The 27,065-nt window shown below is 32.6% G+C and overlaps 3 protein-coding genes across 4 annotated transcripts; 2 read left to right on the top strand and 1 right to left on the bottom strand.

Annotated features, from left to right (window-relative positions):
* Positions 1 to 535: 535 nt before the first annotated feature.
* Positions 536 to 4,146, bottom strand: LOC133700813 (uncharacterized). Its single transcript, XM_062124492.1, has 3 exons — positions 2,852 to 4,146; positions 974 to 1,516; positions 536 to 858 (listed from the first exon to the last, which is right to left on the bottom strand). Exons 1-3 carry the CDS (start codon positions 3,761 to 3,763, stop codon positions 757 to 759), a joined length of 1,557 nt encoding a protein of 518 aa, XP_061980476.1. The 5' UTR covers positions 3,764 to 4,146; the 3' UTR covers positions 536 to 756.
* A 9,962-nt stretch (positions 4,147 to 14,108) lies between these two features.
* LOC133701325 (uncharacterized) lies at positions 14,109 to 15,919 on the top strand. Of its 2 annotated transcripts, none has more exons than XM_062125200.1 (6): positions 14,109 to 14,570; positions 14,663 to 14,777; positions 14,871 to 14,952; positions 15,040 to 15,091; positions 15,233 to 15,291; positions 15,383 to 15,919. In XM_062125200.1, the coding sequence occupies exons 1-6, from the start codon at positions 14,196 to 14,198 to the stop codon at positions 15,546 to 15,548; spliced, it is 849 nt and encodes a 282-aa protein (XP_061981184.1). In that variant the 5' UTR covers positions 14,109 to 14,195; the 3' UTR covers positions 15,549 to 15,919. The 2 variants fall into 2 exon arrangements, with proteins under 2 accessions (XP_061981184.1, XP_061981183.1); XM_062125199.1 differs by having other exon boundaries at positions 14,111 to 14,570; positions 15,233 to 15,287.
* Positions 15,920 to 25,948: 10,029 nt separating this feature from the next.
* Positions 25,949 to 26,726, top strand: LOC133701357 (protein SPIRAL1-like 5). The gene is made up of 2 exons (XM_062125246.1): positions 25,949 to 26,278; positions 26,377 to 26,726. Exons 1-2 carry the CDS (start codon positions 26,054 to 26,056, stop codon positions 26,449 to 26,451), a joined length of 300 nt encoding a protein of 99 aa, XP_061981230.1. The 5' UTR covers positions 25,949 to 26,053; the 3' UTR covers positions 26,452 to 26,726.
* Positions 26,727 to 27,065: the final 339 nt, after the last annotated feature.

Below are 27,065 nucleotides of genomic sequence, written 5' to 3' on the forward strand. Positions count from 1 at the left end.
TGTTTGCATTTACCAGACTTTCCAACCACCTCTATACCATTATGTATTCCAGTTCTACAAGAGTTTTTTAAGAATATTTCTCCCATTTTTATTTTTTTGGTGATATTTCATTGCACTGGGAAATGTTTTACCAAGTTTAAGGCGTAGCTTTCCTTTAGGCTTTAACAAGCCAATCAGCTGCCATTTGCATTCCTACCCTCATGCTTCACTAGCACCTTGATACTGGAGTTATTTTTGGAGAGGTAGAAATGGTTATATCAAGTTAAAGAGATCCATCTGATCTCTGATGGAACATGGTAAGGCACCATGTATTGCATGCACATGGGAACATGATGCTGCTGTGCTCAAATTGATCCCATGCTCAACTTTCTGTCATTAATTACTATTTCCCTCTGTTTATTTATGCCATATGCTCTGTCCAAGGGAAACAAGGATACTGTAGGTACAAGCAAGAATCATAATAGATTTTGATAGAATTAAGGGCTGCACATGCCTTTTGGTAAGGCTATATCTTAGTCTCTAAAAATAAATCAAGTAATTGAAAACTACATCTAGCACATGTATAAAATGTGTAAGCCACAGTGTTTTATATATGAACATATTTCTTTTCTAATGATTCTTTGGAAAGGGCTACACTGGAATACAGTTACACGTACAAAATTGGTAACTAAAAAAATAAATTAAAGAACGAAGAATTTGAAAGGGAAAGAAGGGAAGCGGCTCCTATCTTGAAACTTTTCACTTACCCTCTCCCCCCTATACTTCACTGATCTCGTCATCCCTGCAGACACCCACATTAATCATGACACTTCCTTTCTTCTTTGAGTTCATTACACGGCAGCAGTTTCTTCTTGGAGACTGCGAATTACATGCACAAACAAAGCCACAGTGCCCCCATGTTACTCTTTCTGGATTTATCAAATACAAGTTTAATGGTGCTAGTCACGAAGTAAACAAAATTAGAGCTACTTACTCTATCCCATAAATGAGGATCAGGCTTCTTGAGAACCACAATTGTCTCAATTTTGTCAGGATCGGCCATCTTCCACTTGCATGCAGGATGTGGGACGGAATGCCTGGAATACTCGCTCACAGTTGTGTTAAGTGAAGAATCAAATTTGACCTTTGACAAGTAAAACACGAAGGGCTTTTGGCAAGGGTTTCGGCTGACTGGACGAGTGTTGAATGCGTATGCTGTGTAATCTGCTTTTCTGTACCAATTCAAGAATGTTCTTGAAGGCATTTCTATCTCGCGGGGTGAAAAGACCCCTCGGAAAATTTGAACTGCAAAGCCCCATGAAACAGAAACGGTCCACCTCTTGGATTTATCATAGCAAATGGATTGCTGCATTAACCCTGCAGAGTCAAGCTTCATTGGCACTGTTAACCATCGAAGGGCTTGAACTCGAGTTGCATTTGGGAAAATGGGCTCAACAACATCAAGATGATGCAACGAGACCAAGGGTGTAACAGGATGCGCTGCAAGGAGTCCAAACAGGTTCCCATACACATCATACTGACAGGCAACACAAAATATTAGACTCACTATTTCAATGGCAAGGATCATACTTCAGAAACTAAAAATTTCATAAAAACATAGAAGGACACTATAAATATAATCGATGCCCCTGAGTGGTTAAGCCCTCTTTCCTGTCAACTAGCTTCATCAGTTGGAGTTCATTCCATATTTTGCAAAACAAATGATACAAGATGTCAAGAACCAAATCAAGCAGCTATTATTGAGCTCCTGATTCAAATAATGAATTTTGTCTCACTAATGACAGTGCTTTGCGTCCAAGCAACCCTTTAAAATTGCATGGAGCACACCATATGCACGCAATTGCCAGCACAATTTGTCCCATATTTTGCCACACAAGAAAAGCCTGAAGTGGTTAAAAAGTTATCTTCTCTTGATATGGCCTACTATTTTTTATAAACTTTTCCTAGATTGCCAGACATCAAAACAAACTGCCTATTGTCCACTATAAGAAATTTGTGCCAACAATATCAAAGATGCCCCATTAGAGGGCATAGCCCACGAACATACTATGCTAATTATGTGGTTCCTTTTACAATCAGCAAATATGTACACCCTATATCAAGACGAGTTTCTCCAGTCTCCCCAGCAAAATCAGCAGAATTTTCTGTCCACTTTCTGGTTAAACGAGTGTGACATACACGAACTCAGAATGCATGCAGGTAGTGATACAGGCATGGTGAGGGGCAAAACTAGGTCCAAGTCCAAAGTACACGCGGGACCCAATCCGACACCTTACAAACTCATCAATGGACAGGACATCTTATTGAGTTACTTAGGGTTGAAACTCAGGACTCGAGAGTTTACGGACCAAATTTGGCACCTAGAATAAAGTGGCCGACCTCACGAGTCACAATTCACAGTTCACAATTCAATGTCCATTAACATCTCCCTGAAATTGCCCGGAATAAAAAGACTTGAAAATGTAAAAAGGGAAAAATCCTGCTGAACAACAATTAGCATTGCCAATGAGCATGTAGCTCAAGCAGTAGGGTCCCCTCCCCCAAGAAGAGGTCTTATGTTCGAGCCTCTCTTTTGTAATAAAAAAAAACAGTTAGCATTAAGTGCGCCATTTAGCTCCATCGCCTAGCTACTTCACGCAACCAATATCGGCCGATATATCGGCAAATAATCTAAAAACAGAAGAATCCAGAGTTCTAAGGCGTCCACCTGCCACTGGGTTTGTATAGTAAACTGGACACTCCCAATTTGTTAACACCATCAAGGCAGAGAAATCAAAACCAAAAAACACCAAACAAAACCCACAAAAAGACATCACCTAGAACAGTGAAAAACAGCAAGAAATTCAATTACCTGGTGAAAGCCAACTTCTTTAGTGAGTGGGACACCGAGTTCAGCCATACAAGCCTGCATTCTATCATCAGATCCATAAAGCCCTGGGTATCTCTGTATACATCTATCCTGCATCTTATCAAGAGCTTTCGCTAACGGATAACTAACAGCAAAACCACCTCCACCATAAGCCATTCCATAAGAAAAATAAATGTTTTGCAAATGAGATTCTGATAAGCTTCCAATATAATAATACTGATTATGATCATACTTTCTCAAGATTCTCACAAGATTCTCCGCTATAAAAACAGTGTCATCATCTCCCATGACAAACCACCGCACATTTTTTAGCCCGAGACGCAATGTTTCGGACACGATCCGGGAGATCCTGATTGCAGACCTATGACCCTGTTTGTTTGTGTAAGAAAATCTTGATGTATCACTCGAGATTTTAATTGGTGGCAAATTGTTGTCTTCTCTTCCTTGATTCTTCACTTTGTCGTCTAACCAAACAATGCCTCTCATTTCTTGAGGTTTATACCAAATCTTGATGTAATTTTGTCGCTGTTCCCATAACTTTGCAGACGCTGCAATACCAAAAACTATGTGTTGCAACCCAGTTTCTTGACGGGGTTCGTGATTTTCTCTTCTGTGAATGGCTAGAGAAGTGTGATTTTGACTCAAAGGTAAGGAATTGTTGTGGGGAATTGCAGAAAGATGATGATTTGTAGTGAAGGGCTCATCATTGCAAGCACGTGAAGTTGAAACAAGCTTGAGTGTGTAAACAACATAAGAGACTGAAACAAGGAGGATTAGCCATACCATGAGTTTTGGTAAGGTTCTGGTTTGTGGCCCAGAAATTGGGTTGGCAGACGGATTTCTCATTTGATCCCAGATTATCTTCTCTGGATCTTTCTGGGCATTCAATTTCATGGTTTCTTGTCTTTTTTTCCTTCTCTTGCCTCTCTCGCTTTGTAAGAACACTTGTCTTGTTTTTGGTTTTGAGGTTGTGAGCTACTTTTTACAGCTAACAAGCAAAAGAAATGTGAGTTGAAAGATTTTAAATTTAGGAGAATCTAGGAGGGTTTTTTGCTAGATTGGGGAGATACAGGTGCATGGGATAGAAAATGGAGCTTGAATCTAGCGAGAAAAGAAATTGAGGGACTTGAATGAATATATAAATCAATGTGAAAACTTAAAACCCAGAAAGAGAAAATGAGGGAAGGCGAAAGAAAGTGAGGTAAAATTTTTGGGAGGTGGGGGAAGGGAATTCAATTACAGCAGAGGAGAGAAGGTAAAGATCGGATTAGACTGAGAGACCATGCAGAGCTGCCAGAGTGCACACTCTCACTCAGTAAAGAGCTACTTTCTCAAAAAGTTTTTAAAAGTTTTTATTTTTTTATTTTAAATTAATTTATTTTTTATAATTTTAGATGTTAAAAAATAAAAAAATATTTTAAAAAAAAAAAAATTAAAAATTTTTTTTTCACTGTAATCTCAAAAACTAATTATTTATACACATGCTATATCGCTTTTATTTTTATTTCCGTATATATCATGTTTTTTTTAATTTAACAATGACATAATTGGTGAATGGGTTGGGTTTTTGAGAAATTGTTTTGTAGTTGTTTTTATTTTTTATTATATCTAATAATTTTTATTTTTTTAGAATTTTTATTATTTTTCTTTTATTTCCAAGTTTTATAGTTTATTTAGGTTGATATTTGGATTTATCTAATGAGTAAAAGATGAGAAATGTTCAATAAAAAAAATTATGGTCTTCGTGTAGTAACTCTATTCGACAAATTTTGTGTTACTTGTATTTATTGTTTTTCTTGTATTATTTTCACGTGCGTCAATTAGTATTGAAACTTAACAATTCTTAGTGGTTAATTGTTATGTATTGTTGAATAACTATAGATGGAATAAGTGATTATAGAATAAGACTTGCTTTTGTAGAAGGGACGAGGTGTTTCTCTCATAGAAAAAAGATGTTCAAGAACCAGTGACAAAAAACATGTAAAGATATATTACAAAATTGACATATTAGTTAATGATAATAAAGTTGCAAAGCAAATTGAAGAATTGTTATATTTAAATAACAGAGATGAAAGAACAAAAATTAAAGGAACATGAGAAAAGTAATCACAAATTCATGGCTAGTTTTAAAAATATGTTTTAAAGGCATAAACATATCATGCGGTTTCTTTATCGGGATGAGTATTGTTAAGACTTCGGTAATTTTGTTTTATGATGTGATAAATATGAATTGATATCTTTAATCAACTTATAATATTTATTTTAATGATGGTTGTGTTGATAATAATATCATATATAATGACAATAATAACGGTGACAAGAGTGGAGTCAATGGGTGGCTAACAGGACCTTGGTGCAAAAAATATTTTTTCCCCATGCCTCCCCTTTTAATAGTTATAAATTTTAGTTCTAAAATTAGTAAATCTTAACTTTTTCCGGCTCTAAATTTTTGTTTCTAATCCCCCCTCCCTTATGCCTAATGTTCTGGTTTTGCCTCTCAATGGTAATAATATCATTAATTGTAACCTCATTGATAACTTAAAGGTTAAATGCAAATAAAACATAAAAGGTGTTAAAAAAAAATATTTTTTAAACTACGTTAATTATTTTGATTACAAGCTTACTATTATCACAAATATAAATGTTTTCAAGGATTATACAGATATAACATGTTTCAATAAAGTAAGTTTAAGTTTTGTAATTTACTATTTTATAAGTAAATTAGAACGAAATAATTTACTAATTGTTGTTAATCGTACAAGTTTTAAGATGAAAAAGACTGAAATTAATGTTTAAAATTTTTATACATCCGAAACATTTTTTTTTTAAAAGGTTTGAAAGTCGACTGGAAATCTACAAAATCGAGACAAAGTAATCTAAACTCGAGGGCAAGCCTTTTCAACCCCGGAGGACTAATGCAAGACATACAATGTATTTACAAGGTTTAGTGTACTTAAGTTTTTCAATGCAAGACAGATGCAATGCTTTTGTTTTTCCTTAAACGAGGAAGGCAGTTAAACACTTTGATTGTATTGGATTCGATGATCATGTTGTTGTTTTAAATGTACGGTGTGTAAATGGGTATTTAGGTTTTTTTTCCCACATTATTTTTTCTTATTTGAAATATACTATTCTCATAAATATACCAATTAAGATGTAAATAATTTATTAGATGAATTTTAATCTTAATATTAAAAAAATGGATGATATTCCCATTAAACTTAAAATTAATTCTTTAAAATTAATTTTTTATATAGAATTTCCATACCAATACATATGGTAATTTATTTTTCCATGGAAACCAATCATTTAAATCTTATAAAATCCACATTTTAGTATTCATACATTGACACTCCGGTTTCTATGAAAATTTATTATCAAAAAATTACTTGTAAATTATTTTTTTTAATTAAAGAAAAAAATTGCATGTTTTGTGAGGGAAATACTAAATTTTTTGGGGGTGGCTTGGTTGTTCAAAGCGTGTGAACAGAAGATGTGGAAAGTGATCTGGCTTGGGTCGTTGTCTTGCGTGTCTGGTCCTCCAAAAGCTAGCTACAGGTAACCGACTTGTGAAAACCATGGACATCTTTTGGTATTATAATCCAGTTATGTTTTTAATTTTTTTTAGTTTTAAATTAATATTTTTAATGTATTTTTTATATATTTTTAATGTATTAATATTAAAAATAAAAAAATATATATTGTTTTAATACTTCTATTAAACTTTCAAACAGACTTTAATCTACAAAATATATTATGAGAAACTAGTCAATTGCACCTTCATGAAAAAATAAAAATTGCCATAAACAATTGAAGAGGAAAAAAAACATTCTTTGTTTAAATATATGGATTTAAGGGCAGATAATTTATCTTGAAATCTAATAAAAAAAGATTTTAGTCTCGATATAACAAAAGTGGGTCGGAAAAACATTTATCATTAATTTAAACAAAAAATTATGGAAAACATGTCAACGTTCTAATTATATTTTTCACCTAAAATATATATATATTTTTTAAAAAAATTATATTATGCTCTCTACCTTTAACTAATCATTTTTAAACCATAAATGTATTTTCAAAGTTAAATAGTGTGTCAACCAGAAATATAAATAAAATGTTTTTTTAGTAATGATGGTAATGAGATGATAATGGTGGCACGATGATAATAATGAAAAATAAAGTGAAAATAACAGTAAAATAAAAATAATTGTTGAAATAGTTGGATAATATTATAAATAAATTATTATTCATAAATTATTTTATAAAATTTTATGAGATGAAAATATTTTTTAATAAATGAATTAATTTTGAAAATTAATAAATTTTTCTAGAAGATATTTTATAAGAAATAAATATAAAAAAATATTTTTTACAAAAACAAAAACAACAACTTTTAAAAATATTTGATTGTAAAATAGACGACACAAACAGACGGATCCTTACCGCGTATTCTTTCCGCCTTGAAGAGTCAAACCCGAAACCCGCTCCTTAAGGAAAGAGTGCTGCTGTCGATAAAGCTACCGTATATCTGTCTTCTATGGATAGAATAGAATAGCTTCCTTACAGGAAGTGTTACTTTACTAGGTGGCATGAAAGGTACGAACAGTAATTATCAATCCAACGTAATTAAAGAAAGGGAAAGGAAAATGATCATCATTGGTACTCTATAAAGCCTCGTCAACTTAGGCAGCAGCTATAGGTTAAAAGCTTGGAAAAAATAAAAGCAATCCCTCAAAATAATTTTGATGCCTTGTGTTGCGAAAGATAATAGAATTTGCTCTAGGTTAAAAATTTTAAAAATTAAAAATACTGTGATTTTAAAGAAATATTTAGAATGTTTAATTTTACTCATCAAATTTTTATTATTAAAAGGTCGTTACAACTTTTTAAATAAAAAAATTAAAGAACCCTGGTGTGAATAGGAAAACATAATAGTATAAAATAGAGTCTTAACTATACTGAACTATCCTAAAAATTTGTGCTTGTTTTATTGTATTGCACATTGAACTAGTCCAGAACTTCTCGAAACCTATAAAATTCTAATAAATAAATAAATATTACAATGAAAGTAATTTAGTGTAGAATAATAATATTTGTCAAATTTCAATATGTTTCATTTATTGTTTTGTTTTCTATCTAATAACTTTTTATGATAAGAATTTACATCACCTTACACATCAGTTCAATAATTTTTGTAAAATATCGCTTGCTCACGCCAACCCCACATGGTTCTCCGCCGAAGAAAACTAATAGCGAGTTTGATATTTTTACGGCTATTAATTTTTAAATTATTTTTTTATTTAAAAATGTATTAAAATAATAATATTATTATTATTTTAAAAAATTTATTTTCAATATTAATACATCAAAATAATCTAAAAATACTAAATAATTAATTTTTAAATAAAAAATTAATTCTTTTAAAAACAATGTTTTGGTAAAAAAAAAAAACCCTAACACAGTGACATGTCAACAATTGCATGTATATAGGACTTAAAAACATATTTGTTTTGTAGATTCCTAGAACTAGAATTGCAACAAGGTTTCATATATAATGCAGTTGGAAAAAAAACCCACGCCATCTTGCATGGTCCTCGTAAGTGGTTTTTGAAATTACAGTGTGACGTTTGTTTAAATGGAGGGATAATGCGTGCTTCAAAAATAAGTTGTATTTTGACAATTGATTGTATGTTTGTTTTTAAATGCTGGTCTACGGGAATTAGCAATATAAATCTAATTCAGTTGATATTTTTAATATCTATAAAAGAATTTAAAATAATTTGATACATCAAATGGATCTTATTAAAAAAAATTGAATGAATTAGGTTATCAATTTGCAATATATTCAAGAACAAATTAAATATAATTTTAAAGCCCAACAGCACCCAACTGTATGCCGTGTGCATGTTAATGTGTTCCGAGTCAAAACTGGAGCCCGAAGAATTGTGGTTTTTAGTAATTTGTGGGAAATTGTTGATGGTTAGTCCGAAAATCACTCGGGTCTCCCAATAAAAATTACAATTGGTGTTTTTTTTTTTTTTTTGCGAGGAGGACTGTTGACTCCTCCCGTACAATTGGCCTGTCTTTTATTAGAACTTCGAGGGCATAATAATCCATAGATAAAGTTACTTTATAATAAAGTTATTTATATTACCATTTATCTGCTTATTTTTTACACTGCAAAGTGCAAACATGTCCGCGTGATAAAAAATCACTACTAGTTCCTGATTGGGAGAAGTTGTTAAGCTGGAACCCACAAAAGAGAAGAAAACTCGCCACGTTGACAGTGATGGAAAGAGAGAAGCAGTGACAGCGCTCACCAATGCCCAAAACTTGTCAAATCCCGTTGACCTTCAACTTTTTTTAAAAAATAATATTTAATTGAGTTGTGTCGTGTGTCGGCCAGCTTTCGGAGGGATTCGAGTGTTACCGATTTTGCGTTAAAAAATATTTTTGGTTTGTTTATTATTTTAAATGTGTTAAAAATAAATTTAAAAAAATAAAAAAAATATTATTTTAATATATTTTTAATCATGAATATCAGAGAAAAGACAACGCGAGGATTACAACGAAGGTTGCTAACAACAGCTGGAAATCAATTAACAGGAGCTGGAAATCAATCAAATGTTTTCATATATATATATATATATATTAAAAGAAAAGAGTTTTTTGGAGACGTTACGTCTAAAAGGAGATACATCCGTCTCTCCCGCCTTTCACATGGGATTTTGTCAAAGGTTATGGTTAGATTGGGTGGGACAATCTCACTGCTTGAACTTTGACGTGTAAACTATAGAGTGGTGACAGCCAACTGTATTTGTGGTGTCGTTTTATACAAGGTGCTGTGTTTATAGACATAGCACTCGCTTTAAGCCCATGTCCCGTGGGCTAGCACTGTTGGCCACCGTTGGCCCGTGCAAGACATTAAATTATTTTTGATATTATATAGATTAATTAACTTGTTCTTGTGTCTACTTACTTGCATGCTGTTCTATATTGTTTTTTCAGGGAACTATACCATGTCAAATATGATCCATATTGTGTTGTGTTTATGCTTTACATGCATCAATCAATTCTATATTTAACACTACTCGCAACTACATATAAAATCCATTTTGTGTTGATAGCTATTATTATTTTTTTCATTGTAAATTGCAAGAACAATGAAAATCTAATGAAATCATCATCCTTCTTCAAACTTTTGATTCTGAAATTAACTTTTGTACGTGGCAATTCCATAAATTCCTCGTATAAAGTTAGTTTTTGTTTATTTTTATCAAATAAAAAATGCGTTTATCACAAGAAAGAAAAACATAAACTTTTTTAAAGTCTCAATTCTCAACTAAAATTTAATTAAAATTATAAACCAAAGAAAAAGAACTTTTTTTTTAATCATCAATAAATAAATGCAGAATCTATCATAAACCGAGGAGATGATTAACACTATAAATTGTCATGGTGTAGGAAGCATAATTGAAAAATAGATTCAGTTTTTGTTTGTTTAATATATGCTTTGTAGTCCTTTTCTTGTATTTTATACATATATTATTATTATTATTAAAAATAGTAAAAAACAAAAAAACATCATCCGAGATCCAACCCGAGTTTGATGGGCCCAAATCTGAACATGGCTGAGTTAAGAGGCAGATCCTAACGGAACAATAGCGAAAGAAAGAATAATATTATAAACCCGTTGCCATTCTAAACAAAATCGCTTGGCAGAAAATTTGGCGCCAGAAGGAAATGGCTGACCAGCATTTTAACAATTTGGATTGTTGTGTTGGCCGCCCGTCAAACCAAAATTGTGCTACGGATCATATTTAGACTTTAATTACTGCGCCAGCATTTTTAACATCAAGAGTCTTTTGAACTGTTAATTCATATTTGGGCCAAAATAGATTTCTTCTGTGTTGTTACCCTCAAGAACCTGAAATATAAGAAGTTGAAAGAAAATTAGACGAATTTTAAAAATGCCTCCTAGATACCATCACTTACAACGCAGTCATTTCTTTAAAAATGCCTTCTGTGTTGTCCTTGAAGCATGTATAACAGATATGCAACAGGGAAGAGCAGTCCATACCCTATCACTAAAAACTGTATCTGATCAAGATAGCTATGTTGAAAGTTCTGTTATTGACATTTATTACAAGTGCGGCAGCATAGGAGAAGCAAAGAAAGCATTCAGGAGTTCATCTATGCACAACTTGGCTGCTTGGAATGCCATGATAATGGGATTTGTCCAGCATGGTTTCTGTCAAGATTTTTTTTCTCTTTAACAAGATGCCTCAATTTGGAAGAGAACCTGATGGGACAACTTATCTTGGTGTTTTTAGTCATGCTGCCATGGAAGGCTCGTGAAAGAGGCATGTTACTACTTAAGACTCTATGTTCGAACTTCATGAAATTGTCCCACATTTAGAACATTATGCTGGCATGATTGATCTACTTGGTTGAGTAGAATTCCTGGAAGATGCCAGGAAAACCATAGATCATATTATTCAATCTGATGTTCATACATGGCAAAATCTTCTGTCTGCCTGGAACATCCATGGACATGTTGAGCTGGGAAGAGTTGTGGGAAGCAACCTTCTTGAGATGCATCCTGAAAACGAATCTGCTTATGTTCTTCAGTTGGTATGTGGAATGCTGTTGGAAGATTAAGAAAAGGGATGAAGGAAAAAAAATTCTTTCAAGGAATATTCTGGTTCTAGCAGGATTCAAGTTGGTAGATCAATTCATAGCTTTATAGCTAATGATACCTCACATCCCCAAAGTAAAGAAATATATGCGGAGTCAATAAGGTTGTATGAACAAATTATAGTGTCCATGGAACCGGAACAAGATGGTGCTTCTCTCTGGATCTATGGACCCAACAAATACCCCTTGGTTTTTTCATTTCAGAAGTGAACTGTTAAATACTTCTATCCAATCAGGTGTCCTCAATTATAACTTCAAAGGCATTTCCGCTCAATCCATTCTTTATTTGAAATGAGTGTCTAATGATTAACTGAAAATCTTCTTTATCCCTCATGTCAACTCTTCTAGAATACACTGTCTTCATATTGAAAAATGAACGAGTGGTTCCAGTTGCTGTGAGGTGCATGTAAAATTTACAGCAAGGGAGATATATAACTGTTTATAATAGTCAGTGTAAATAATGTCCTCAGTGTTAATTAGAGCAGGGTGCATTATGCCGTTCATCAAAAATAAAAAATGGGACAGGACGTTGATATTTGGCTCAGATCATGCCATCCTGGAGGTTAGTTTACTATGGTAATGCTGATCTCTGTTATTTGATGTAGAGGATAAGAGTATGTAGTCAGACACTTTACGAACCATTTTGTTTTCATTCTTTTCTCTCGCTGCTTTGTTTTTTTACTTGCTTACTAATCCGAGTTAATGTCTCTCCATTGTGTCCATGTTGATGAACAGTTAGTGTCCTTAAAAATTCATTGATTCTGATCCTTTTTCTAGGTAAGCTGAGTGAGCAAATGTTAGCCAGATTATTACTGTGAGGAATTTGTTGGTAAGCTGTCTGGGAATTCAAATTATGTGCTTAATGCCTAGGTCAAGTGTTAGACAGAATTGCTTTGCATTATGTTCTAGTTTCTATTGGCCATGCTCTAAATCTGTCTTCCAACAAGGAAATGCAGGCACCATTCCCATTATTTGCATAATAATAATAATAAAAAATACAGGTGCTAGAATGGAACAGGAAAAGAAAAGAAAATGGCAAGCTCAATTGTCAATGCTAAACACTATACCATCAATCTTCAGTAGCTCAACCTATACCCTCGTGCAAGACAACAATTCCTCTGGCGTGCCTCCTAACCACCAATTCTTGCTACAAAGCCCGTTTTCTGTTTCTAACGCACGCTATGGTTGGTATGACACCCAATTCCTCCATGCTAATTTTCTATCTAGGTTCCAAATCATATCATCTGCTTAACGTAAATGTTTAATGCATGTTGAACTCTTTTTTGTGGCAACGAAAATGGGGAAGCGAATTGGTTACTCCTAAACTGAGGAGAATATTTTTTACAGTTGAATAAAAAAAATTCCAGGTGCAATTAGAAATATTTGAATGAGATACCACTTCAAGAACAAACTTGAAATTGAGGCAAATTAAAGACAAGGTAGAGGACAAATATGTTGTTTTTTGGAAGATCAAATACATTACTATTATGAAAATTTTGAAAATTCAAGTAATAGTACCATGCCCCCTCCCAAAGAAAACAAAAGAAAAGGCATATAACATATAATATTATTTTTTTGCGTGTTTAAAAATATAGTAATAATTACTTCTTAAAATATTTTTCATTTAAAAATACATTAAAATAATATATATATTTTAAAAATTATTTTTGATATTAATATATTAAAATGATTTGAAAATACTAAAAATATTTTTAAAATATAAAAATAAAGAGGCTTTTATATTATGATGAAAAGGAACGAGTAGGTTGGATACCAAACACAAGCTATGATGATGACAAGGATCAAACCAGACATACTATGTGACCATGAGCTATCTAAACGACGGAACCACCCCATTGCTGGCCTTGCACAAGGAACTTTGAGATATCTCTATTTTTGTAGGTAAACCCAGGGGCATATTGAATCAAAAACTGCAAAACAAGTGGTCATTTCGCTTCCCATTAACCACTTCTACTCAGATTAAAAATTAGAACCTTCAAATTGGAAAGGGTGGTAGTTCGTGCTGTAGGCTATTCCCAAACTGGAAAGGGTGGTAGTTCATGCTGTAGGCTATTCCCTTTATGTCTCGAGACACCTGATTTATTCCTCGATTGTTTTATTGACCAGGTCTAAATTGTATCATAGTGAAATACGAAAGTGGAAATTAAGTGATTCTGAATTAGAGGTATAAATGGAACTGAATATTTAAGCTTGAAGAATTATATTTTTGCAAAGTTTTTCAGCTTCTTGTACAACCAACATCTCCATACAGAGGAAATTTGTCTTCCAACATTCCAAATGAAAGCATTCAGGTTTGATAGTCTGCCTTCAAATGGAATCTATTCCAAGAGAGGCCTCAAAATGCCTAAACTACGTAAAGTGGGTGAGTGTTTTCGCAGCCCGAATATGGGTGGAAATTAGTCTTGGAGATTCTTCACAAACTTTACGGGGCTAAGAGCTTCCTCGGCTCAAGCTTGCATCATCATGGGTAACACTAGGAGAACATTCTTTGATTTCCTGCCAAGGCACAAAACATGCTACTTTATTCTTTGCTCGATTCTCTCATATTTGGCTCATTCTTATAATCCTTTCTACATTCAATATCACCATTTTCTTATGTGAATAGACAATGGCTGCTGCTGTCAATTTCCCTGGCCAGCTCCCACGGCAGACCATCTCCCTCAAAGGAGTGGCTGGACTCACTCGCGCCTCCTCTCCCTTTAAAGGGTCGTGTCAATTAATGCTGAGCAACGTGAAGATGGAACAAAAAGTAGCATGTTTAAGAAAACAGGTAAATAACAAATCGTTCAACAAAAGATGGGTCAACTTGGTTGTGTCAGCGGCTGCTGCTTTCGACTTGAAATGGGGTTCTTCTCCGTCCAATATGATCAAGCAATTCTATACATGCATCAATGACAAGAAGCTGAAGGAACTAGATGGCTATATCTCGGAGGATTGTCACTTCGAAGACTGCTCCTTCCTTCAACCAATGCAAGGGAAAAGGGTCTCTTCTTATTCTTCATAGACTCCTTTTAAATCTAACAAATACATTTCTTGATTCTTCCAATTAACACAGCCTATAATGTATCACTGAAGGAGGTTATGCATTTCTTTCGACAACTTACAGCAAGCATGGGCGAGAATATGAAGTTCATCATTGAACATGTATGTGAAGATGATGAAATGACAGCAGGGGTGAATTGGCACTTGGGTAAAAATTATAATCATCAGACATTGTCAAGCATTAAAATGTATTTTGTTTCATAACAATTTAACAAATTGATGAGAATTCTCTACCATGCAGAATGGAAAACGATCCAGATACCCTTCACCAGAGGATGCAGCTTCTATGAATGTTCTCACAAAGACGACAGACTTATTATCAAGTAATAACCAAATTTAGAAACATATTTGGCCCCCAAAATCCGTAAGAGAACAAGAGTCTCTCTAATAAACACTATGCTTTGCTACAGGAAAGCTCTGGTTGTGACAGAATCACCCATCAAACCAGGAGGCATTGTTCTGGTAATCACCCAAAATAAAATTTTCTCAACATTTCCTAAATCTTTTAGGCTAAAGAACATTTTTTTTCTAACCAATTATATTACATGGTTTAACAACTTTGTTTTCTTCTTTATGCGCTCTTTGTTCCATGTATGAATACAGACTCTGTTAAAGAATGTGACTGCAATATTTGATGATTTCCCAAGAGCTGCAGAATGTAGGTGAAATTTTATTAAACTATAACAAAGCTTCCATTAATATCAAACTCATAGCTAATAGCATTAAACTACACCTATGCTTTGTTTTCTGCAGGGTTGCTAAAGAGTCCTCATGTCATAATGCAATTCTGTTCAAAAATTTACAGCAGGCTTTTGGCCCCTCTTGTCAACCCACTTCTTGCAGGCTACATCAGAGCCTGGAAACCCATTGCAAGATTATTTGCTTTTGCACTAAACATAGTATTCCATTTTCTAAATAAGTATTTTGGATAGGATGCACTCACAAAAGTTTTTATATACATAAACACCAACAGCAGAGATTGCAGCTTTACATCAACAGTCAGTCATCATCACCGTCATGGCTCGACCACATTTCAAACAACGAGAGAGCAATTAATGGTCCAAAAACAGGTGGTAATGGAGGAGGTTTGCTGAAGGCAACAATAGGATCCATCTTTTCATTTGGAACTAGCACTTTTTCGAAAGAAGCATTGCCCTCTTGTCTCTTCCGAGTTGAAGTGGCTACAGTACCTAGTTTTGTGAGGATGTGATTATCAGTAATAAAAGCTGTTAATTATATGATTGTCTTTTTCGCTACAGTTCAAATAAAAACAAGAATCGTTTCAAGGGATGGGACGTTACCCCATGATCCTGTCATAGGGCGTATCTGCTTGAATTTGTATTTTGCAGGCAATAATGCAGCTATTCCACGCATACGCTATGATATTGTGATCCTTTTAACAAAAAAAAAATAAAATAAAATGGTTACTACTAATTGCGAGAAATTTTACACTACTCGAGTAATTAAATAGACGAATTAATGTAACGTGTCGGATATAACTCGTCAAATTCCTTGCTTCTGCTTAAAATATAGGCATCAGTAGAGAGCACAGCACGTATCCACCAAAGTAACAACTTTCAAGGATACAAAGATTTCAAGAATCACAATAATAATGATGATGATGATGATGGATTAAACACTAAATCAAACCAAAAGCTAGAGATTTTGCAAACAAAAACTCCACATACAAGTTGTCATTCACTTTAACCATCTTCACAAAATAACCAACAATTTCAATAACTCCAAGATCCCGTTTTCAAGAAATCACCTAAATCCTAAAAATTAACCACATTTACATAAAAATCTCCATTTCTCATCAAAAGAAGATGTCAAGCCTACTGCAAAAAACACAAGAAAGAGAATTATCCATACCTTTTTTGATGATATAATAAGACCTCTTGCGGTGCTGGCTTTACTTCCTATGGAGCAACAGAAGAAAGACACCCGGGATAAATGGAGTTGATGTGGAGAGTCAGAGAACTTTCGGGAAAATTCAGGTTCCACGTGGCATGCGACGAATTTTGTTCCTTTTTTTTAAGGGGGGCTTTTCAGCCCAAGCCTTACATTGAATTTGGGATTGTGCTATATTTTCAACTAGGAGTGATCAAAAAAACCAAAAAACCGATTAAATCGAGAAAATTAAAAAAAATATAACTGAAAAAATCAAATCGAAAAAAAAAACAGATTAAACCGATTAAAATTTTTGTAAAAATTTTCGGTTCGGTTAGGTTTCGGTTTCAGAAACCTGAAACCGGAAAAGCCCCAACCGAACCGAACCGGTTCGGTTTAAAGGGTACTATAGTATAAATACAAAAAAAAACGCGTTATCTTTCTTAACCCTAGCCGTCCTTCTCCTTGCTCCTGAGCCGCTCCCTCAACTCACAATTCACAATTTCACATCTGTAACGAAATCAATCCATCTTCATCTACAGGACCACAGCCAGCCACATCCCTCTCTCACCATCTTCATCTTCAAACGCCAGTCAGCCACATCCCTCTCGTCTCTCCCTCACACGGTCACACCCAACCTTGAATCGTAGGACACATAGTCACACACCACACCAGCACACCGAACCTGCAGATCTACTTGTTTGGCAAAAAAGAAAAAGCAGGAAGGTATTCGTCATTTGTTGTGGGGGGTTTGTAAAGCACTCCACTCAATGTTTTTGAAACGCTGCAGTTGCAATTCCTTCACTAGCTAGATCTACTTGTTTGGCTTTGGACATTCCTTCCACTTGAATCCACAGAGAGGAGAGGAAGCTTGGAGTTTTGCTAAGGAAGTTGCATTTGTTTCTGGATCCAAGCGCCATCATTTGAATCTAAGGATACATGTTTCGCTTTATCTTCTTCTTCGCTTTTAGCATGTAAATTTCTAGTTTTTTTTTATAAATTAAATTCAATCATTCTTAAAGTAGGATATCTTGTTGTTGTGGTGGTTAATTGAGAAGCAGGCTTGTTTAGCTTAAAAATGGAGGAACCACTAGGTGACGAGGGGGCTAGAAAGGCTCTGACTTCAGAGAGACAGGTTTTCCGGTTTTTCTATTAAAAAACCGAACCGAACCGAAACCGGTCGGTTCGAACTGGTTTCGGTTCGGTTTCGGTTTGAATTTTTAAGTTTTTTAAAATTTAATTTTGATTAGTTTTTTAATTAAAAACCAAACCGAACCGGTTTTGCTCACCTCTATTTTCAACCTTTCAAGCTTGGGCCTCATCAAACCCCTCCTACCTACCCTTTTAGGATAACGCTGATGGCTGTGGATCTTATGATACCATCTTAAATCATCATAGTACCTGTTGATTACTATGCTAGTGAATACTAGCTAGGGGTACCTGCGTAAGCTTTTTTTATTTATTTGATTAAGATGAATATTTGAATTATATATTAATTAATTTTACTAGCTCTAAAATTATCGATAATATAAATTTTTAATGGCACTGATATTTATAAAACTCAAATTAATAACCTCTAAAAAAACAAATCTAGGCTAATTTATATCATAAAAACATCCAATTATTGTCTGAATTTTGAGAATTTGGCCCAATGGAGCAGTTGATGAGCATAGAATATTACAATTGAGTATATTAAAAAAAACGCTCCATTTATTTTTTATTTAAATAAAAGCTAAAGATTAAATTAATAAAAAAAAACTAATAGATTATAATACAATAAAAAAATATTTATTTTAATTTTCTTATTGCATTTAGAAATAACAATATTTAATAAATATTATATTTTTAAATCACGATAAAATAAAAATATATTATATTATCAGATTTTTTCCAACAGTATTATTCATCTGAATTGTTATATTTAGTGTGATAATTGGCAAATTGATCGAATAGTCTAAAGTCTAATAAAAGCAGAGTAAAGGTATTTAATGGGCTGTTAGTCAATAATTTGTCACGGCAAGAAGAGCATAAAAGGTCGCCGAAACTTCCGTGTTTTATGATATTAATGGCAACGTCACTCTGCTGTTGGCGACGAGTCAATAGTCTAAGTGAATATGGGATCCTTTTTGTTGCTCAGTTTTCCACTCAAGAACATAAATTTCATCAGTATAATGACAGAAAATCCTTAATATATACGGTAGCATAAGATGAGAAACTCAAATGCATTGTTTCTCTCTACAAAACTACTAATTTCCTTTCAATCTATACCAAATATATAGTCTTTTTATTTTTCTTTTTGAACGCATATGGAGTTAATTTTGTCTATTTTGTTTTTTTAAAAAATAATATTAGGAAGTCTAAGTTGTCCCATAACCTGCTAGAATTGAAAGATAAATGGGAAAGATAAAGTTTTTTTTTTTAAAAAAAAAACGGGGGCAAACATTTAAAAATAAAAGAATTAACCTAAAAATAATTTCTCTCCTTCTTCTCTGTGTAACTCTGCCTTGACCATAATTAACCTCTCTTTAAAGGGTTTTTTCAATCAGAAAATATAGAAAAAGAAATATGAGTATATTCATGAGCTTGTGTAGTTTAATTGATTTGTACATCACCTTTCTTTCAAGAATTCTCAGGTTCAAATTTCATATATATATAAAATAGAAAAGATGAGCATGTTCAATCATTGAATATAAAATTTTTTTTAAAGGAAAAGGTAAATGGTATGCTGCCATTTGAAGTGATTTGATAGTACTGTCTTTTATTTTGTTTTTTCTTTCTATGAATGTTTTACTTTTATTAATAAAAAAATGACTAGCAGAATCTTTTTATTACAACAATCAAAGAATCAAGTATCCTACAATAAAGATTGACATTTGTGTGTATGCACTGTTATGGATGATGCAATGCTTACTAAATACATGGTCCGTACGTAAAACTATAGAGGACATAATTTTAATTGATAATAAATCGAGTGGTCACGGGATTCAATTTATTTTGAATTACAAATTTGCAAGAAAAAATAATAAAATATTTGTCCAAAACAATTGCGGAAATGCTTAGAAGTGATGAAACCACTACGGGAAAAAAATCAATGCAGGCGAAATCAGTTGCTCTAATAATACAAGCTTAATAACTCCAAAACTTTTCTTCCTCTGTCTTACGTAGAACTTAATTTCCTTTTCTCAATAAAGGAGCATCCACTAGTCCTTCCTATTTTAGAAATGTGATGGGCCTGATAGCAAGTCACTGGGAAAAAGGAGAAATAATTGTATAAATATATATATTTAGGAAGCATCTATACCTCTCTTTCATCATGACTAAGCTTTCAACGTTATAAGAAAATAATAGTAAATTAAAAACCCTCTTAACCTCTACAATTAGGAGTTGTTAATTACTGAAACAAAACGACACTGTTGGGCCCTGCAGGCATCAGCACTAGCTAGGGATCCTTATAACCACCACATATTTGATTGAATTACATACTTCAGATCTAATCGAAGTTTCAGTGATACGCTTCATCATTCAGGACTAGCTAGCGAAGGCCAGAAGGAGTTAGAAGCATAAAAGCTTATGGAGGGATTGCCATTCTGTTTGCTAAGCTATCTTTGAAGATAAAGTTTAAACCATCGGCTATCCTGTATTTACACCTACAACTCCACTTTAATTAGTTGGCGAATATTGTCAACCAGAATTATAATATGATGCATTACTACAATGACAAGATCAAGTGGGCCAAGCATGTCTATTGTGGAGTTTTATTATTGTTGAATCTCACATGATTCTCACACCTGATATCACGGTGAGATTAAAAAGATTGAATAAGAAGTCACAGTCTAATTTATAATAACTAGAAATATTAACTAATCTATAAAAATTCTTAGACAAAAAGTGGGTATATTAAAGAAAAAAACTCATCATTCTAAAACATTCTATCTAAAATAAGTTGTTTTAATGTTCTGAACTTATGATAATATATTTATTAGGTCTTTCTAATTATTTATCTATATTAAACACGTATTTTTTTTTTATAAAATAATTTGGGATCAGATCCTCACTTCTTAAAATGCATGCATTGGACTCAAGAAAATAGTGAATATTAAATTAGACTTTTAAGCTAATTTTCTTCATTATATCTCATATTGGACCAAATTAGAATTTTAAGTTAACTAAGTTATAAACAGAGTTTTCGGTTCTAGTTAAAAGAAATTGACAGATTAGAATTTTAGATTAACCGAGTTGTAAATAAAAATTTTAATTTTAATTAAAAATAATTTCAAAATTAAAATTTCATATTAACCAAGCTATATACAAAGATTTTCTAGTAGATAGTATTTGGAGTTAGACTCAAGAAAGGCAATAGCTTCACGGAAGGTAGTTTTGAGTTTTGACAGATTATAAGCAAAACGTCCCTCAAATATATTATCATTTGAAAGAATCTATCCAGCGTGCCTTTTTAGACAGACAATTATTCATTGCCATTGCAAGCTCAATCTAACCCCACCTCTGATGCTGATCACCTATCTTTTCCGACTATAGACATCATAATGATTTGTTCCATTTCTTACTGCGAAAGTTGAAACACATACAGACACCTAGTTGCTGACTAGACACCGACAATGTGTATAGGATGGCCGGATGCTCAACTTCTGCAGTTCTCTGGGACCTGAGTTGAAAGCTACTGCCTTCAATCATTTTGATTTGAATGTGATATATATATATAGATAGAATTACACGTGAGAATGCCTTTGAGAGCTTAAGATGCCATAAATCCCGTAAGAGACTGCTAGGAGATTAATGACATTGGAGGTGAATGTGGTTTTAATTACGTCTATCACATTAAACTATGTGATGATTTTAGAAAGGATAATTAGGTTCGGTCCTGACATTTTTAATTTTGACCACTATTAATATCCCTTTCTCTAATTCCGGTGGCATTTTTCTGTTCAATTCAAACTTCTAACAAAGTTTGATCGTTAACTTTAATGAAAATTAACAACGAAATCGGAGGAAGAAATTAACTTTGTCACAAATTCAAAATATATATGGGGATCTGATTAACATTGTTGTTTTTGGGGGTAAGCCAGGATCTATTAACAACTAAAACTCCTTCTAAAAGTGAGAAATCCACTATATACTACAATATTAGAATATGTAATCGTCTGAAAAAAAAAAATATGTACCAAACCCAACTTGATAGAAATCGAAATCATCATCACCTTCGCCTCCATTAAATCAGAGATCACTTGTTAAGGATCTTATGCTACGATAATTATTCTCCTCTAAGCCAAAATCAGGTGTGCAAATTAAACCATTTTGTTCAATGGATTACCCTGGCCCTACGAGCTCCCTTCCAACCGGACTATGTCCATCTGAATTTAAGCTAGTTTACTTGTTTCTTTTCGCACCTTTTTTTTTCATTGAGGAGTACAAGTCATTGATGGGTCCAATTTGCAACACTAGGCCAACCGAAAGCTATTATTTCTCTCTATATTTTCCTGATAAAAAGTCACCCATTATCTCGATTTAACCCTACTTAAAGCTCATAAATTAGTGTGTGGTTTAGGCCCAAGCCACCTGAGCCTGTCGAGACTGGTGACACTTGAAGCATAGTTCACGGTAACTCTCAAAGATTTATATTTTTGTACTTTTCATAGTGAGGTATCATCACCCTTTTAGACGATAAATTCAATTGCTTGATTAGACGTGACCAGTTGCATGACCGATAAGTTTCGGCTTAGATGCCACAAAATCCAGTAAAATGGGCCCAATGATAACTATGAATTAAGGCATAATCCGTGTGATTAGTGATATTACTTAGTGACGGGTTATGCCGCTAATCTCAAATTATGGTTGACATTGTTTCTATCTAGCAGATCGAGCCCACCAGATTTTGACAACTAACCTACTTATTCCGTCTACTTTGCTAAGCAGCGTTACCATATGACGCATACGCGAACTTTCCACATACAATTCTGTGCATTTTGGTGGCTCTGACATACCTTAATTAGTTAGCAGGCAAGCCTGAGATGCAAGGTTTTTTTTTTTTAAATCCTGGTAATTAAGAAGAAAGTGTATCTTTTAACAAGTAGGTCAAATTGGGTAGTAAAAAATAAAAAAATTCGTTAATTTCATAGTTTGGGTGTGAAATGATATGTTTTTGACCTGATCATATAGGTGAATTAAGTCACTAAGAAATAAAAATTCAAAAATATATACCATCTGAAAAAAAGAGGGTGTGTTTCGCATTCCTAGAGCTGATGAATTCGATATATATCTGTATTTTTTGCGTCTACTTCTGTAATATTTTCACCAGCAACTCTATCACTACATATGCTGCAAAACTGAGTCAGGTAAACGCGTGGAGCATTATGCTGCAGTTTATTAATCTTAACGGAACTCATAGCTAGTGGAGTCATGAATATTGAAGAATTATGAACAATTCTTTTTTCAATTAGATTCCGAGACGCAAAAGAGAAGAAGAAAAACTTCTATGCCTGCCTGACATTAGTATGCATAAATTATGTTCCGCCAGCTTCTTTCTGGAACTTGGAATTTGAAGTACAATACCGAAATAAAAAAATTCCTTTGATATTGCACTAGCTAGTTCCATTTATATATATTTATTTTCGAGGGAACTAATGCCATACACAAAGTCCATGTGAAATAAAATAGTTTGTTTACACGTTCTCATCAATTTTCAAGAAACAATTTCTTTTGTTGTACAGTCCATCCACTAATTGGTGCCTGTCTGTAGCTAAGGTTTAATTTGGAGATGCTTTTCAAGCTTTAAATACACCAAATGCCGATCATAGGTGTTTGGTTTTCCTCTGTTTGAGTTTTTTGCCCGCAACTCCACGCTAAAAAAGCCAAAAAAACAAAAGCTTCTTTGTTCTATATTGCATGCAACTTCTATTTCAACAGTTTTTTTAATTAATCACATTTTTTTTTTATTAGCCACCATTATAGCTACAGCCACTATTTAATATATATTCCCTTCTTTGGATCAATCTCTTGCTTAGAAGATCGTCATTGAACTGCTGCTCTACTTTCTAGTACAAAAGACCACTACATTATATGAAGAACATTGAGAATATGCGTTGCTGTACTTGTATATGTAGGTTTATACATGACCAACTTATTTGTTAATTATAATTTTTTCTTAAGGTAAATGATTTAATATGTTCTTGTATAATTAGGCATCCTTATCATTTTAATTGTGTTTATTATGTTCTTAAATAGTATTCAGTTCTCTAATATGGTATTCTGTCAAGTTTTTCATCTAAATTGAAAGAATTATATTTTTTATAACAAAAATGCCTTTTAGTTATACAAGGATATGATAGAAAATAGTTTATGATCATCCAAAGATTTAAATACATTGAAAAAACTCAAATTCCTAAATCGTTAGAATTTTAGAAAGTAATATATTTTTTCCAAGACCTCAAGATTATATAGTTGTATAGATGAAGGGAATTTTTGAAATACAAAAGTAAAATTTTGTGAAAATTGATATGCTGAAAAATGAAATATTATATAAAAATATGATAGACATGGTTAAAAACATATTAACATGTCATAGACTTGCTCAGTTATATAGGATTTATATTCCTTTTCTCATTCATGACTAAAATATTAGCATTTAGTTGCTTTCATACTATATTGATGCTTCTGGTTTTTTTTGTTGTTGTTGAATATTAATACTTTTTGTAGATATATGCAGTATTTATTCAGTAGATGACATGATCCCTATATTTAAACTTGTTAGGCTAAATAATTATCGTATGCCTCTTTAATGAAAAGGAGACAACAATACATGCCATACTCATTTGTAATTAGGTCTTGATGTGCAATAATGAAAATCAATGACTAAGTAGCCATGATGTATCATCATCAACATCCAACCAAAGTCTGTGTAACTATGATAGGTAATTAAATACTAGCTATTTTATCTGTGTTTAACACTAGTTATTTAACTTGCGTTTCATTACGGGTTAAATATTTTTTAAATAAAAAAAATAATCATACAACTTTTTTGACATAAAATATAAAACACAAATCGAAAAGCTTATACACACATCAAATTAAATAAATTAAGAACTATCTATGTCAATAAATGAAAAAAAAAGTCATTAACAATAACTAAATACATATCTAGAAAAGTTAAGAAGTGAATGAAGGTTAAGATATTTGATTTCGTAACACGACTGTTTATCTGATTGTGTTTAATGGCTTTATTTATTAAAATTAATTTTTTATTTAATCAAATGATAATAGAAATAGACACATATAAAATTGATGAAATAAAATCAAAGAAAAAAAATACCTTGCAAGGTTGCACTTATTAGAGATAATATCCAAAAATAATTTTTTTAAAATAAATTTAAACTATATAAAATATATAAAAAATTATAGTTGAATTAGAATAATATTTTTAAAAATTAAATACATTAAAAAAAAACTAAAAAACAATTACTATTTAAAAAGGCTAAATACAAAAAATAGAAATATGAGGGAAAGGGTATTAATTTAAAAATAAACTAAAAAAATATTAAAAAAACTCATGAAAAAACATGATTTTTTTTAAAAGGCAACATTACAAAAAATAAAAAAAGAAGCCACACGTTGTTGGGTCTGACAATAAGTTTAGAAAGTGCCCACGCGCATGCATTATTTTTTTTCAATGAAATTGGAGCGGACATTATTTATTGAAAACAAAATTCTAGATGACTTGCCGTCTAATTTTTCCCAAACAGTGGCCGGAAAAAAATGAGATATATGTTTTTTTTAATCTAAAACACTTAGAAAAGAGTCTAAATACTTTGACAAAGCTATAATTGGCCTTAAAAAAATACAAAAGAACAACCATATAAAAATCCAAGATTAACCCCGAAACAAAAAAATCTTCACAGCTTAGATCTTATTTTTTAGGTAAATTCAAAGTGTCAAAACACTCAAGTAAAACTTTTCTTACCAATTGAAACTTGTTGATATCAAAATCAATCATTTTGATAACTGAAATTAATATCAACTTTGATTTTTTCTCTCTACTACTGGAATCTACTAATCTTTCTCTCTCTGCTTCTTAAACATGAACCAAAAAACAATAAAAATAAATTTTTGTACCAAAATTGATTTTTTAAAATTTAAAGGGACCTAAATTGCATTATTAGTAAAGATAGAGGATTTAAGTGTATTTTTTTTATCTTAAATCTAAAATGCCATCTATTTTTATTTTAATCAATTTTCTTTTAATTTCAAATTTGAAGTAAGATTAAATTGTTCAAAATAAAATTATGAAAATCAAAATAAATTTAAAAGTAAACAGTAAGCCCACAATAACATGCGTGAACATATGTAAAGTAAAAATACCACACCTATGTGTTTTTTGTAATTGTAATATAATATAATATAATAATTTCACCAGCTAAACACAAACACTCGGTGTATATATATGTATTAGGGTTCTCTCCTCTTCTTTCCCTTCTTTGTAATTGATTCATTTGCAGATCTTGATCATTAAGTATACAGGCAGCCATGAGTAGAGGTGGGAGCTACGGCGGCGGGCAGAGTTCTTTGGGCTACCTTTTTGGTTCTGATGAGCAACCAAGTGCACCTCCGCCTTCGCGCCCGGTTAACCTACCACCATATGGGGTTGACATTACCATAGAGAAGTCACCAGATAGTGGTTCTTCTGAGAAGAAGCCGGTCTCAAACAACTATCACAGAGCTCAAGGCCAGAATACAGGAAACTTCATTACTGTGAGTTGTCCTCCTCAAGTAGGGACATACATACACTAAGCATATATTTTTACCTGATCCATAGGCATAATAATTCACCTACTTCCTGACCTTTTCAGGATCGCCCATCCACTAAAGTCAAGTCAGTGCCAGGAGGAGATTCATCTCTTGGGTACCTATTTGGAGATAAGTGATGTTTCTTTCTCCAAACTTTGTCTACCAGCTTTCATAAAGGCAATATAAGAAAATATTATGTGGGTTTCAAATCAAATACCATGTAAAATAAGGGATTCAGTTCCTATTGTTGTTAAATTTGAAACTAGTTTTGTTATAGCATATTGTGTGTGATTTTCAAGAAGATGTGGCTGCAAGTTAGTCAATTTGTGTATTATAAGGTATGTAATTTGTATGGTTTATTATCTATAATAAGCTAGTGAAGTACGATTCCTATCACTATGCCATTCTCATATGATTTTGCCTGTCTTATATTACCACTGTATTGCATTATATTGGAACTGAGCTTGAGATTTTCAGTTAAATACAAGAGCTTATGTACGATTACTTATTTTATTTCTTCTAAAAAAAAGAACCCCTGAGATTAATTATTAATTTGTTAATACTAATTGCAAGTATTTCTCTCTTCTGTACTTTTCATTTTGTTTTCTATGGATGTGCAAAAAAATGAAAAAAAAAATAAGCACTTGAGTTTGCTTTCTTTTTTCGATAGGCAAATACATTAACAACCCAAAAGGGTCAGAGAAAAGCTGATACAACATAAACAAAATTGTCGTGCAAAGGCAGAAACGTA

Source organism: Populus nigra, chromosome 8 (genome assembly GCF_951802175.1).
Source record: "Populus nigra chromosome 8, ddPopNigr1.1, whole genome shotgun sequence".
Taxonomy (NCBI): Eukaryota; Viridiplantae; Streptophyta; class Magnoliopsida; order Malpighiales; family Salicaceae; genus Populus; species Populus nigra.

Coding starts and splice junctions, on each gene's coding strand:
- LOC133700813 (XM_062124492.1), bottom strand. CDS start 3,763: ATGAAATTGAATGCCCAGAAAGATCCAGAGAAGATAATCTGGGATCAA. Junction 1,517..2,851: donor AAGAAGTTGGCTTTCACCAG/GTAATTGAATTT, acceptor GTTGCCTGTCAG/TATGATGTGTATGGGAACCT. Junction 859..973: donor ATCCTCATTTATGGGATAGA/GTAAGTAGCTCT, acceptor TGTAATTCGCAG/TCTCCAAGAAGAAACTGCTG.
- LOC133701325 (XM_062125199.1), top strand. CDS start 14,196: ATGGCTGCTGCTGTCAATTTCCCTGGCCAGCTCCCACGGCAGACCATC. Junction 14,571..14,662: donor AACCAATGCAAGGGAAAAGG/GTCTCTTCTTAT, acceptor GTATCACTGAAG/GAGGTTATGCATTTCTTTCG. Junction 14,778..14,870: donor AGGGGTGAATTGGCACTTGG/GTAAAAATTATA, acceptor TCTACCATGCAG/AATGGAAAACGATCCAGATA.
- LOC133701357 (XM_062125246.1), top strand. CDS start 26,054: ATGAGTAGAGGTGGGAGCTACGGCGGCGGGCAGAGTTCTTTGGGCTAC. Junction 26,279..26,376: donor ATACAGGAAACTTCATTACT/GTGAGTTGTCCT, acceptor TGACCTTTTCAG/GATCGCCCATCCACTAAAGT.